Source organism: Pyrgilauda ruficollis, unplaced genomic scaffold (genome assembly GCF_017590135.1).
Source record: "Pyrgilauda ruficollis isolate IOZ18807 unplaced genomic scaffold, ASM1759013v1 scaffold8, whole genome shotgun sequence".
Classification (NCBI taxonomy): domain Eukaryota; kingdom Metazoa; phylum Chordata; class Aves; order Passeriformes; family Passeridae; genus Pyrgilauda; species Pyrgilauda ruficollis.
Window position 1 is genome coordinate 4,466,292 of NW_024529932.1, and position 14,131 is coordinate 4,480,422.

Here is a 14,131-nt window from a genome sequence, read left to right on the forward strand (position 1 = left end):
GATAGCACATACTGAAAGCACATTAAGTGCTCAGAAGTTAAGAAAATACTGCAATAAACTGTCAAAGACAATTTTTAAATTTTACTTCAGAAATATTATAATTATTGAGGGGTAGAGGGGAAAAAAGCAATAGTCAAGTACAAGGAAGTAACACACCTAAAAGAGAAAAAATAGGAAAAAAATATTACTTTGACTTTTTAAAAAAATATAAACCACTTTAGAAAAATGCTTCTCTATGGAAATTATCATGTTATACATCATAACTACAGCATACACTTCTGCTTAATACTTCCTAATACATTTACTATTAAGAATTTCTCAGTGCCTGCTTCTGTGATTGTACTCAACTGCATCATGTACAGAAATATAAAAATATAACAAGCTTTTGTTTTCACAGAAAACTGTTGAAAAGGTGCAACTACAGAGTAAAATAAAGAAAAAACATCAAATTTTTGACTTGAGAATAAATTATCACTTATTTATATATCAAGCAGCCTTGACATGCTCAATGAAACAAAGGTAGCACAGAACTTGAAAAGCATCTGCATCAGAACTTGAGCTCAAACTGTCTGCACAGTTCAAACACAGACTGGTAGACAGAGATGTGACTCAAGCTCCCTAAAGGAATACTAGTGCTAATCAAGAAATTCTGGTCCCTGAAAGATTATGGGGTAATCTGGCATTTTTTTCCTCCAAGGCCATCAGAAGAACATGTCTTTGTATTTTTGCTGCTCCAGAGTCCATCATGTTGTTACAAATACGTCTTCAGTAGCAGCTGAATTTATTACTGAAACTGAACTAAAGCAGACACGCATTCCCATCTATTGCCTTTGCTATGCAGGAATGCTTTCCTGAATAGAAGTCATTTTACTGCTGTTGGACTTATCTGAAAATACTTACAGCACAGATTTCAGTTTCTTTTTCAGTAACTTCAAAGAGACCAGAAAGTGATTCAATTTTTCATTCTGTTTACAACTGTTTAGTTGAGACATGTTAACTTGACTGATAAAAAAGGCTAGCTATACTATATGAAATAATCAGCATAAAAACTCTACATAACAAAGATTATGTTCAATTATACCTGTGCAGTTTCAACTTTCAGCTTGTCAATATTAAGAATGTTTCTCTGTAATCCACTGGCAACTACAGAGAGAAGCTGTTTCAAAGCTTTAATGTCTTCTTGTACTTTAAGCATCGCTTTAGAGGACATTCTACTAATTTCTTCCTGAACTTGTTTTTGTTCTTTCACAAATTTCCTGGGGAAGGTAAAAAAAATGGGGGTGGGGAGAAAAGAAACATAGTACAATGAACCTGAAGTACCCACATGTTTACCTCTTGGTCACATTATTTAAATAGTTATTAAATTTATTTTTCCAAAACCAAGTACTGAACAGTAAAATTACTGTATGGCATAGTACTATCTTAACTTCTACCATGCTAATACTGTAAATAACCAAAACAAAAACAATCCCCCTTCCCCAAATTCCTCAATTTTAAATAGCAAGTGCTTAAAAATGTTATGCTGACCCCTGACAAACTAAGATATATAGAACATTTTATATATACAGTAATACATAAGCATCTGTGTAAAAGCAATTACCACTTTGAACTCAAAAATACAAGGCATGCAGCCCGGTCTACAAACCGCTTCCTTCCTGTCCAAAGGAAGACTTTTATAATTCTCTGTTCCATAGAAGATCCATGATGCACATGCAATGGGGATATAAGGTTCAATACCCACTATACATGTGCAACAAGCTTAATACTCCATGAGAGAGATGGGTAAGAGCATATTGTTGGGCAGACCCATTTGAATACAGGCATGAAAAGTGAGACTGGAAAAAAAACCCATACTAAGACTTCAGCTACTAGAACTATTCATTCATTCTGTTCCCAAAGCTGACCTGCTGAGAGGCCCTGGGCTTGTAGCTTATCCTTCAGACAGCCTGCAGGAACATGTTCTTGTCACAGAGCATCAACAGTATACAATACTTTACCTAAACAACTATCATAAATAAAAACCACTACTCACTGTAGATTTTCTACGTCTTGACATATAACTGGAGGTAGATTTTCATCCTTCAGTGCTTTGCTATCTCTACAAGAGACAATGAATGTTTAGGTGGTCCTTCAATACTGCCAAACATTTTTGCATAACTAGTAAATATCACTAAAACATTCAGGTGAGAGATTACACAGTTTTGCACCCATTGCATGAATGCTGGAACTAGGAGTGACTTGGATTAATGCACACAGATCCTATGCCAGGGTTCAAGCCTGTGGTATAAGCACTTTGCAAGTTTGCAGAAACCACTTTTCAAACCAGATGATCAGTCTATAGCAGATGCCAGATAAGCTGTAGGTATTGCATTTGGAGGAAGAATTGCAGTGCTTAAAATAATGACCAAACATTACTAAATTACCTGTACAGCAACTGTTAGTTATGCAGATCTTTTTTCAATATCAAATCAGAAGAAAAGTGAAAATATTTGTTTAGCTTTTTTTCTATTACAACATGGAACACAAAGAAAATCTGACACTTACTCTGGTCTTGTTCCTGTTTTGTCACCTAGAAGATAAAAACTGTAGGTCATAAACAAAGCTTTGAAGAACAAACAAAACAATCTTAATGAGATTTTAAGGAAGAGCTAATGACTACAATCTTCTTGATTTCTCATGATAAGGGGAACATACTGGACTAGCTGTAAGAAAAAGTGAGTTTTAATTTACAACCCCTTCAGAGGTAACTATTTTCAGGAACAATGGTTCAACAGTTGAAGTCCTAACTGCCTGGCACTCTGAGTAACAACCTCTTGTGTCACTACACAAGTCACTACAAACACATGAACAGCTACAGTTGCATAAGAAATCTGTTTCTGCTTATGCAACCTCAACTCACTTCAACCTGCACCCACAAAACATTCAAGTGTTTAAATTCAGCAATGGCAGTCTCCTCTCAGATATGAAGGCAATGAACATTTACCCACTGAGTTTCCTCAAAGAATTCTGCTATTGCATTAAGTCCCGAAGTGAGTGAGATTTTACAGAATTGAAAATGTTACTGCTTACCTGCCACCTACACAGTTTAAACTGCACATCTGTGGATCAAGATGCCAAATGCCTCTGAGTGACAGAACAGCCAAAAACAGCATCACGCATAACGCAGGGCACAACTATTCCCAGTTATGGCTGTGGCAGTAATTGCATTCCATCCCACAGCAGTCTGCTAGGAAGAGCACTCACTCAGCCCTAGAAAAAGGCTGCACCTCCTTCAGCTGAATCTAATTCACATCCTGTCAGTGCCACAAAGGCAGAAAGCAGCTACACAGCTAATGCTAGTACCACAGACGTTCGAAGCTGCACAAGCCAGTGCTCCTGCCAGCAGAGGCTACTACTTTTAGAAGCAACACCTATTTAAACTGTTGGCAGACTGTCACCCAGTACTTTAGACGGATCACACTCACAACCATCCCCTAGGCCTTCTACTAATGGGAAAAAAATATCTACACTAAATTACGGGGAAAAAAGCATGATGGACAAACACCAGAACTTAGGACTTTGTCTGCTGATAATCTAAAAAATAAGCAGAAAGCTATGCACACTTTGCTTTTCCACTCCAGACACTTCTTTCTGTTGAAGTTGTTGCTGTACATCACAACAATACTTGCAAGACACAAATCTGACGTCAGGTTTTGCTACTTTCTAGGCAAGTGAGTGCTTCAGATTTATAATTTTTTTTAACATTCTCTTAGCAATACAAGAAGAAAATATGTATTAGAACAGGTTTTTATTCCCTGCAGCCATATTTTCAAGAAATACTAGATGGTCAGAAGCAAAAACTTTTATTACTAGTTCCAGAAGAGAAAACACAGGCTAGTCCCCAACTATCCTGGGATTGCTAGGGCACTTTTCCTTCATAGCCGTATCACCTCCTTCCTTTTCTTCATGAGGAAAAGGGAAATAAAACCCTCAAAACCATGGTGCCATCACTCTCAAACCTTAATCCAGTTCCTCATACAGCAGTACAAACAACTGAACTGACAGAACTGATTAGCAGCACACAGGTAGGGATATTTATGAGGGGCACTTAAGGCAGCAGAAGCCATTAAGAGAAACACTTCTGAAGTAAGATCTCAAAAACAGTCTCCTTTGACATTTCCCACTGCTTAGCTAAGGGACCTCTGCTCATCCTGATAGCAATAGTCCCGACAGCACCCAATTCCACTATACAACATACAGGGGAATTCAGGTTACACATTTAAGTTTCCACCCTAAGAGGTGAACACTACTACCAAAGTAAATTTTGACTCTGTGGTTCTCTGTTCCTTTTTTTATGATACTTGTATGTTATGGAAGTGTTGTGATATCCTAATATTATAGTGATGGAAATCTCCTAAGTGTCAGAACCTTTTCATTATCCTAAGTTTCAGTAATAAGTTCTAAAAACAATCAACATCATCCAGAGTACTCCAGTTTTGACAGTCAACATGTCCTCTCTTTTACAAGTAAGAACTCTCCACAAATTAGGCTACTCTAAAGCTGGCTTCATGGAGCTTATATATTTTCTTCTCTTTTAGCTGTTGGCATGCCTAATTCAAAATTTCAGTCCTGAATGAAATAAAGAGACTAAATTAATAGATTCCCCAGTAGAAGCAAGGCAAATTAACAAGCCTCCATAGGTCAATGCTCAATATTCCCTTACTTAAATAATTTAAAGCTACCACAGAAGTTTTTATAACTGGTTTTAACAATGTGACAGAACATATCACATATAGCTACACTCCACCAGAAACAGTTTTGAAGAGTAACATCTAAAATTAGGACACTTTAGCTGTGCAGACTTTCAAAATAAAAAAACAAGTTTAAGATCTATTACAGCTGGACAACAGTAATTTCAAACCAGTGCTCTTCATACTTGCAACACACTACTTAAACATAGCTCTGCTCCCCCCTCTAGTGATAATCTGACATAGAGCAGAAACATGTGATGGCATCTCTGCAAGCAGCCCTGAGTCTTCACTCTCACTAAGCTCAAGGATTTACATCCTGGTTCTCAAGCTTATATGTATTTTTAAATTAATTTAGTATTACATTGCACTTGCAAACACAATCTTGTTCTTCTGTACAATATCTAAGAATGAAATCAACTGAAATGCCTTTGAAAGAGGGAAGTTAAAGTTGTCAACTTTAATCCCACACTCCTAACCCAATAGAATAGTCTTTGCTGCAGTGTTCTGATAATTCCCTCAATTTAAAAAAATGTTTTAAAACAAACTTACTCTTTTTGTCTGAAGAACTGCTAAAATCAACGCCACCAAGACCTTCACTGGCAGTAGTTGAAGGAGCTGCAGTTGTCCCCAGAGATAAACCCAAAGCATTTTGCCCAAGTCCTACAAGAAATCCAAACAGTATTTTTGCCTTTTGCAGTGTTATCAAGACTACAATACAGCACAAATTCTTCCTCTAGAGCTGAAAAGGGAAGCTATGAAATGACAGTGATGTCACTGACAACAACACTGACAGTGAAATATTTTATTCAGACCAAAACCCACCAAAAATAAGGAGCTTTCCATTTCTCCATAGTCATGTATCATTGTCCTCTCCCCATATATGATCAACTCCCTTGAGCCAATTATGCCAATAACAAATATTTCCTTGCATTTTCGTTTCTTTAAAAGTGTTAAGCAAAAATGAATTTAAGAACAAGAAAGGAGACAATTATTTCAGTTTCATTTTTATTGTTCACAGTTAGCAACACTGTTCTTAACTGTAACACTGTTAAAAACTACACTTCCAGTGTTAACACTTTGTATAAACTAAACCTTACATTGTAATTTAATCACACATTAAATGTCATTGTTTTGAGACAGGAGAAAAAACTAAAATAAACTGTCACCTGTTGCTGCTGTGCTTGTATTCTGGAAAAGTGAACCTCCTAAGCCTGCTAAGGCTCCTCCTAAGGAAAGGCCTGTGGAAGCAGTTGTAGTTGGAGCAGTTGTGCCACCCAAATTTAATGTAAAGCCAGTAGTTCCTGTAGAGAAAGGAAACCAGTTAATGCAGACACTGCCTTCAAATACATCCACAATCTAAAATAACTGAAAGGTCTGAACAGCATCTTTAGCATAATTGGATAAGTGTTTTTTTATTTCCTGCAGAGTTTTCACATAAAGCCATAGCCTTTTGAATTATATGTTATTTTGCTTTGCAACTTCATAACTCTAATTAGTTCATATTTACCTGCAACAAAAATTGCGGCAGTTGCCCAGAACACTACCAATTCTAGAACCTAGGACAGAATTTATTTTACAGCATAATTGAACTAGCAAATGACACTGATTTTTATATTAAAATGCTGAAATTTCAATGTTTTAACATTAAAATATTTACACAAGACACATGATACAATAACATTTCCATGGTGGTTTGAGCTGCCTTCTGGAATTAAGCATCCCAACTTTTAGTAATAAAGGGAAGAACTGAGTAGAGAAAGACCAAAGGCATAAAGGGACAGTGAACAGAGGACACTGAGCTTGGACAGCTGAGCTCAAATGCAGACTTCAAAAGTTAAGAAAAATAAAAAGAGTCTCAAACACCATCATGCATGGTTCATGCATGTTCAGCTGAGTTAAATATGATGGTAGGTGTATGATAATATGAGAAGTAATTTAAAATGTTTAAAAACATTAACCTTTAAAAATATTATTTCCAATGCTAATTAACCATTTCAGACCATCTGCAATAGGTAGACATTTCCCAAACTTTGCAGCTGCATGAGAAGGAAGCTTTCAGTCTTCAGTGAGGTTAACAACAAGAAAAATAATTTTACATAACAAATCAGCTCTTGCTACACTTCTAATGACTTTGGTTGTATGCTGTCTATAGCACTAGCTTCTCTGACCATAATTCTATCTGTATTAGGGTACCCAAATTTAGAACTCGAGAAGTCCAATGAGGCCCTTTATTCACGGACCACAAGATTACATAAATAATAGAAAAACAGATGTGGAACTGTTATACAATAAAGTTTTATTGTTAACAAGCAAACAAAAAATAGCCCCATACCCCTAAACATTTTCCTACCTGCTGCAGGAGTTGATGTAAGAGCAGATGATAATGACAGGCCACTCGCTGAGGTAGAAGTACCAGGTAAAGCAAATGGTGTGGCTGAACCTGCAGGTTTGTTGAAACCTAAACTAAAGCCTGTGGTAGCTGCTGATGTGGTGGCAGGTGTGCCTAGAAGAAATCCAATACCAGTTATCACTCTTGAAACATTCTGCTTGAAAATGAAAGCTAAGCTCACCACCTCTTCTGCATCTCACTTAACCATCCTGAGTGACACAGCACAAAAGATCACTTGCATGAAGTAAAATATTCCCACAGAATTTTCTACTGAATTTCAGTGGTTTACATCAATTGCACAGGCATTTTTTGCTCCAGAATTCCTAGGTATCCAGCGGGCTTTAATTCTGGACAGGCAACTATACCTACTACCAATCCTAAAATTGTATAAAAAAAAAAAAAAACTACTTCCACCAAAAGCATCTAGTAGATGACACAAACACTGGAAAATGGAGCTATAAACAATACTGCTCAAAATACAGACTACAAATTCTCAATTAGATGTGCACACCAAAATGAATGCACATATCCTTTCAATTTGTAAAGAAGAAAAATATGTTGAGATGTTCTTCCCTCAAAGTTTGCTTTCAAACATTTTTGAAGTAAACCAATTTCTACTTCCTGCTGTTTTCACGGTCAGAAGACATTTCACATTCTAGAATCCCCATTCCAAAGTAAAGGAGTGTGCACATACATACACAACCACACCAGCAAACATATACTTTTATTCTCAGTAACTGCTGTTTTGGATGATATAATTTCATACAGCTAGTGAAAAGAATTAATGTTCATCTGCATAGCATTGACTTCCACATATGATTATGTATCACACAGTCTCTTCTGGGTTAGCTGCTGCTTCTCCCTTCTGCCCCTTTGATTTCCTTCTTTATTCAACACTGTTTTTTCCTATTTATTCATAGTATGGCTTCCTAAGTTCTTTGACTGCATTGTCTTTAACCTTAGTGATAATCAAACTCAATGACCCCACAGACCTTAGCTGCTGTTCAAAAAGGAAAAAAAATCAAAACTAAGCTAACAACAACCCATATACTCTTGTGTTTGTAATGACAACTACAAAATACTGACCACAGATGGATCAGAGAAACAAAAAATATTCTCAAAGTCTGTTCCCAGTTCAACCCTCTTTTTTCTTAAAGAGATAATTACCAAACAAACATGTTCACACAGGATTCACTAGACCAAGAGATTCTGTATGAATAATTCTTTGGTAACAGATCTCCCTTCCCTCTGCTGAAGGATGGAACTCATTAGGGGAGCATAAATACAAAGTCCAACTTTTGACTTGTCACTGTAGTACAAGAATTGAATAATCCTTAACAAGTAAAAGTGCCCAGAACTTCAGAGCTCCATTCTGATTTACAGCCTTAACATCTGGGTTGCAAAGCAAACAGCAATTAGTAATGGGGGAAAAGCTCACATATGATCACTAGCTCTATACATTACAAGAAAGATTTAACTCTTGGGGTTTTTTGTCTATGTAACAATAAAATCCAAATTAGGTCCTTACCTAATGTCAGTCCTGTAGCAATAGTTGTTGCTGTTCCTGCTTTAAGAGTGAGAACAAATGAACAGGGTAAGAACAGTGATAGAAGGCCACAGAGAAGCTGTGACAGTAAAAAACATGAAACGAAATCCTGAAAGAATGCAACATTATGAGACAACTATTACACAAGTTCTTTTTCTGTAGTGTATTGAAAGATAATACATTAACACAGAAAACAGTATGGGTAAACACCAGCAGCAGAAATTAAAGCACAACTGATTTAAAAAAATGTAACTTGTCTTTGTAAGAAGCTGCTAACAGTGAAGCTGATGTTAACACAGCAGTGTATTATCTGAAATTTCAAATCAAGTAAGGAAAAAAGATGAAAACTAGTAATTCTACCATGTATTTTTTAGCTATATATATACATTATATATATATAGTTATATATTTATAACATCAGCATGCAAACATGCAGATTTACAGTATAATGAAAAGGATTATAGAGTTTAAGTCCTTGTAAAATCCTGTCTTGGTTTAGGGTTTCTGTCCCACTGGTAATTTAAATAGATTATTCTGGACTCAGTGTTAGGCCATTTCGTATTTTAAAAACCATCTGATTAGATTACCAAAAAAATCACTGAAATAAAATTGCCCCACTAATTACTGTAGCCAACCACAGTAATACAAGTTTTCAGTGTATTGCTGATTTTATTTTTAGTAGATTCGTCCTTAGAACTTTCCCCATCTACTCATTTAAGCATACAAGAAGAAAAAGACCATTTTATCTAGCAATATTGCAGCAAAGTAAAATTTATTTTTAAGTCTGCTAAACAGCTGAAAAAACCCCACCCTGTCAGGAAAGCTTTATAATTCTGTACTCCATTACTGCTATAAGAAGCTGTGTGTTAATAGGCTGAATTAGAGACCTATGAAAATACTCAATTCCTTCAGGCATATTGCATTAAATATCCCCAAACAAAAAACTCAGAAATGTTCACTACTGTAGAATTACAAGTATTGCATTACAAATGCAAACAATCTCACAAAGTTTTAAAATACTTTTAAAATCTAAATATATCTCCATCTTAAATTAATTTTGAGCATCCTGGATGAAAAGTTAAGATTTCTAAAATACACCAGGATTCAAACTACAGAACAATTCACACATGGCCCAGGAAGTTTTCTGGTAATTGCAGTTGTGTTTCTGCTGCACTGGTACCGTTTAATTCTTAATGAATGATCATTCAAACTACTTAAAGAAGCGGTTTTATAAAACTGTGTAAGGAATATTCTAAGCTACAGAACGACTGTAAAAGAGTAAACATTTTAGTATGACTAAGTTTTTTGAATAAATGTAATTTATATCTTCACTGCTGAATCCAAAACTTGCAGTACAAGAATTCTTTTCTACCTGTACTGGTGCTTCCTAGTGTAAAGCCAGTGGTTGACTTTGATCCAAAAAGTCCACTCCCAAAACCCAGTGAAGGAGCCGATGTAGTTGCTGTAGCAGTGGAAGAGCCCAGAGTTCCAAAATTAAGTCCTCCTGTTGAGCTATTACAAAATAAGACTATTAGCAGTAATTCTATTTAAAATGAAAACACTCCCCCCTTACGTCAATTTCTTTTGGATGCCATCATTCACTTTCCCACAAACACCATTCATAAAAAACAACCCAGCTGTGCAAGAGAGTCCAAGCTCACTGCTTCTGAACAGAAAGCCGGAGCCCATTTCCCCCTTTCCTTCCACAGCTCTGTAACTCCCATTGCTTCCCTGACACTAACTCCAGCATTTGTTCAGCCGCTGCTGAGCTGACAGATCTTACTAGACCACTCAGAAATTTAAACTTTTCTCTGCTAGATTCATTCTGCCTAATTGTTCTCCCCATGCTACTGAAATGAGAGAACAAATGCTAGAGGAAGCAAAAAGATGATAACAAATCTGTATGATCTTTTCAAAGCAGGTTACAAGTTCAGTTATCTCTGACCAGAAATTTCAACCAGTGTTGCTTTACTTCATTCTCAAGTGATAAGCAGAGACACAGAACCATTCACATCAACACCACAGCTTCATCCTTGCTATCAAAACACATTGAAGCATGAACTAATTTTCTAACCAAAATGCTATCCTTTTGCACAGATTCCAACCACATGCCTACTGTATTTTTTTGGACTGTCTACCTGTCAGAAAGTTACAGAAAAACAACTTCCAGATCTACTTTAATAGATGAAGGGGAAGAGAAAGAACAGAGACAATCAGATCAGTCATCACTGGGAAAATGAAGGCTTTAATACTTCTTTTGGGTGACCACACATTTTAGAGATTTCATACCAAATACAAAACAAGCTTTACAATTAGCACAGAACACAATAATCACAGTTATCTCCAGCCAATGAAATTACAGCTACCAGCATCCAGATGAGTCTCTGGTTTTAAAAATTTTCTTCTTATTTGATGAAAGATCAGATGAATAATTTATCAGATTAATAACTTCCTGGTCCCATTTGTGAGCCTCTTTAGAAACAAGGTTCAGTTTTCAAACACATTTTGCTCAAGTACAACAGCAACACTGAAACAAAATGTAATTTAGACTTCACCAAGGACTTTTTATCTTTTAGATGTTCAGTATTCTCTCATTTCTCCCTTATCTCCTCTCTCTTTGTGTATGAGGGCAGCTCCTAAAGTAACAAGTCAAACACAAAAGTAAATCCATACCAAAAAGGTACCATTAGTTCTTGAATTAGAACTTTTCAAGCTATCAATAAAACTGATCATGGCAATCCCAGTTGGCTGCAAGTTCAGAACGTGTGAGTTATTTTTTAGGCAGTAAATCAGGAAGCAGAGTGGCCAAGAAGTTAGAAGGACAGACTCACTAACTGTCACACAGGATCCAGAGCCTTTCAGCTGTCTTTACTCCCAAACTTTCAACATACCAAACTGCAGCACCATTACCTAACTACTTGAAAATTTAAACATACAACATGGTGCTTCTCTCACTAGATAAAAGCTTACATGCCTCATCTTTTTTCCAGTAGATGACTCTTCTGTGAACATTTTTTGTGTTACAGTATTCCCGTAGAAGAAAGCCAAGGTGCAAACTGTGATATTCGGCACTAAGGAGGACAAAGAAAACCCCAAACCAAACCAACACAAATAAAATGAAGTGGCCTTTTTTTCAAGGTAGAAAGAATCCAAAATGTAGGAACAAAATAATGGCAGCATTCTCACCAGCAGGAGAAAGCATGGGCCAGAAGAACACAGATGGAAGGAAGAGGAGCTCAGGTCAGTGAAGTCAGGTCTGAACTCTAATTCTAGAGCTAGAATGAAGCACTGCCCCTGGCTAAAGCATACAATAAGAGAACAACTAAAAAAGAGTGCAAGTACCTGAAAGGCTGGTGCAAATCACAGATTTGCTGACATGTCACAGAGGCTTTCAGCCACCAGAATATAATCCTTGACCACGTAACACTTATGCTTGGACCAGACAATTAAATTCTTTTTCTCCCAACACCTGGCAATATCATCTTAGACCCAGCTCGAGAACAGCTTCTTCTACAGTCTTAAACATATTCTCAAGCAAATTATTCCAGAGGGATGCAGAGCCAGTAAGAAGGCCCCTTACTCTATGAGATTCTTTGACCAACAGCTCTGAAGACTGGTTCTGCTTGCAAAAATAAATAAATGAATAAAAATACAGAGCACTATACTGCTATTACTTAGCACCTATTAAACTTTTTTTTAAGATACAAAAAAGCCAACTGGAACACAAAAAAAACCCCACCAAACAAAAACATTTAAGTTCAATATGCAGTTTTTAAAAGTGCAGATCAACAAGACAAAAGAGTTTCTCTTAGTTCAGTACATTTAGAAGAATGGTTTTGAATTAACAAATATTATTTTAACTTGCTTATTTGAATCACAGGAAACATACATTATGAAGGCATGAAGCAAAAGAGCAAAAACTATCAAGTCTACAAAAGTTTTACTGAGGAAATTAAAAAACCAAGCAAACAAAAAGAACCCCCAAAAAACTATCACCACAAGATAACTCAAAACCCCCAAACAACCCCCCTCCTCCAAAACCAAGCAGAAATAACACAAGAAAGTCATCAATCTGTGACAACCACAACGTTTACATTATTACAACAAACCCAGAAATCTTATTCTCTCTTCTATGGGCTCCCAAAAAAGCAATACTGCCATTTAATCCAAGAATTAAATGGATGTCCTTCAGATCCAGATGTTCTGTTCTCTCCATCTCACAATGCTATTTCCTAACGTTTCTAACAAGTATTTCCAAATGTAGCACATTAAGCAAAGCTCCCTTGAGTAACCACCCCTGTCCATTTGATTTACACTACAGTGATCAATTCTGGTTACATTTGGGAAAGTCTCTGACACAACAGCCTTGATCTTCAACAGAGGTACAACAGCAAGCAGGTCAGAATAAACAGACTGGTAGTCCAATTGTGTGCAAAGAAACAGAAAACGGAAAGAAAGCCCACCAACAAGAAAGACTTACCTGTTATTCTGAGAAACCTAAATCTTAACTCTTGGAGTACAGAGCCTGCTATACATCACACGCACAAAGTTCTCCTTTTACTCCAATATACTATACAGCGAATACAAGGTCATTTTTGTTAGAAAGGGTTAGATCGAACCTAACTTCTAAAACATATACAGAACATCTTTTGGACACTGAACATGTGGGCTCTGGCATCAACGTGCTCCACGCCGCGGACACAAACGCGGGCTGACTTCTGAGAGAAAGCTGGATACACAATTGATTCACATCCTGCCCTCAGAGCGGCAGGCTGAACCGTAGCGGGAGGCATCCAAAGCCAAAGCAAAGCACAAGAAGAGCAACTCCCTCAGTTATTAGCTGCTGAACAGGTCGCTCCCTACGTCTCTGCTACAGGCACAGAAGACAAGGCAAGGGAGGCCGGGGCAGACACGGTGCACCAAGGGCCCTGCGGCCGGGACTGCCGGAGCCCCGGGCCCCTCCGGGAGCGGGCGAGACGCCGAGACCCGAGCCCGGGGCAGCGACCCGCTCCCTCACACAGGCACGGCCGCCCCCGCCCTCCGCACCACGGGGCCCTGGCTCGGGCTGGGCCCGGGCCCACGCGGCAGCCTCAGGCCGCGGGGGGCTGCAGGCACGGCCGAACCGAGAGCAGCGAGGGCGCCGCGTTACCTCGGCGTGGCGGTTCCGAAGGAAAAACCCCCGACGGCTCCTCCTGCTCCTGCCCCGGCGGTCGCCGTGGAGCCCAGGGTGCCCGCGCCGAAGGAGAAGCCCGTAGACATGGCGGCGGCGGGAGCGGCGGGAACAGCGGGAGAGCGGGGTCGGGAGCCGGCGGCGAGGGCCGGGTCGGTGGCTGACCGGGTCGGCGCTGGGGTCGCGGCCCCTCAGCCCCGCATCGCGCCCGCCGCCACTGCGGAGCGAGCGAGCGGCAGCACCGAGCGCGCGGACGGACGCCGGCCACGCTCCCCTCCGCGCGCCCGCCGCGGTGC

At 38.5% G+C, this 14,131-nt stretch overlaps 1 protein-coding gene across 5 annotated transcripts in view; it reads right to left on the reverse strand.

Moving 5' to 3' along the window:
• Positions 1-14,126, reverse strand: part of NUP58 (nucleoporin 58) — a 40,135-nt gene extending 26,009 nt beyond the window's left edge. For 4 of the 5 annotated variants that reach the window (XR_005956818.1, XR_005956819.1, XM_041487231.1 and 1 more), the window contains exons 1-9: positions 13,815-14,126; positions 10,038-10,177; positions 8,648-8,686; positions 7,081-7,233; positions 5,897-6,031; positions 5,280-5,390; positions 2,545-2,569; positions 2,033-2,098; positions 1,082-1,256 (exon numbers count right to left, since the gene is read on the reverse strand). Coding sequence is in view for 3 of the 5 variants with exons in the window: in XM_041487231.1 (XP_041343165.1) it covers positions 1,082-1,256; positions 2,033-2,098; positions 2,545-2,569; positions 5,280-5,390; positions 5,897-6,031; positions 7,081-7,233; positions 8,648-8,686; positions 10,038-10,177; positions 13,815-13,924 (954 nt within the window). In the remaining 2 variants the exon portion in view is untranslated. The remainder of the gene's footprint in view (positions 1-1,081; positions 1,257-2,032; positions 2,099-2,544; positions 2,570-5,279; positions 5,391-5,896; positions 6,032-7,080; positions 7,234-8,647; positions 8,687-10,037; positions 10,178-13,814) is intronic. The other variant, XM_041487229.1, reaches the window with a different exon arrangement.
• Between the last annotated feature and the right edge of the window lie 5 nt (positions 14,127-14,131).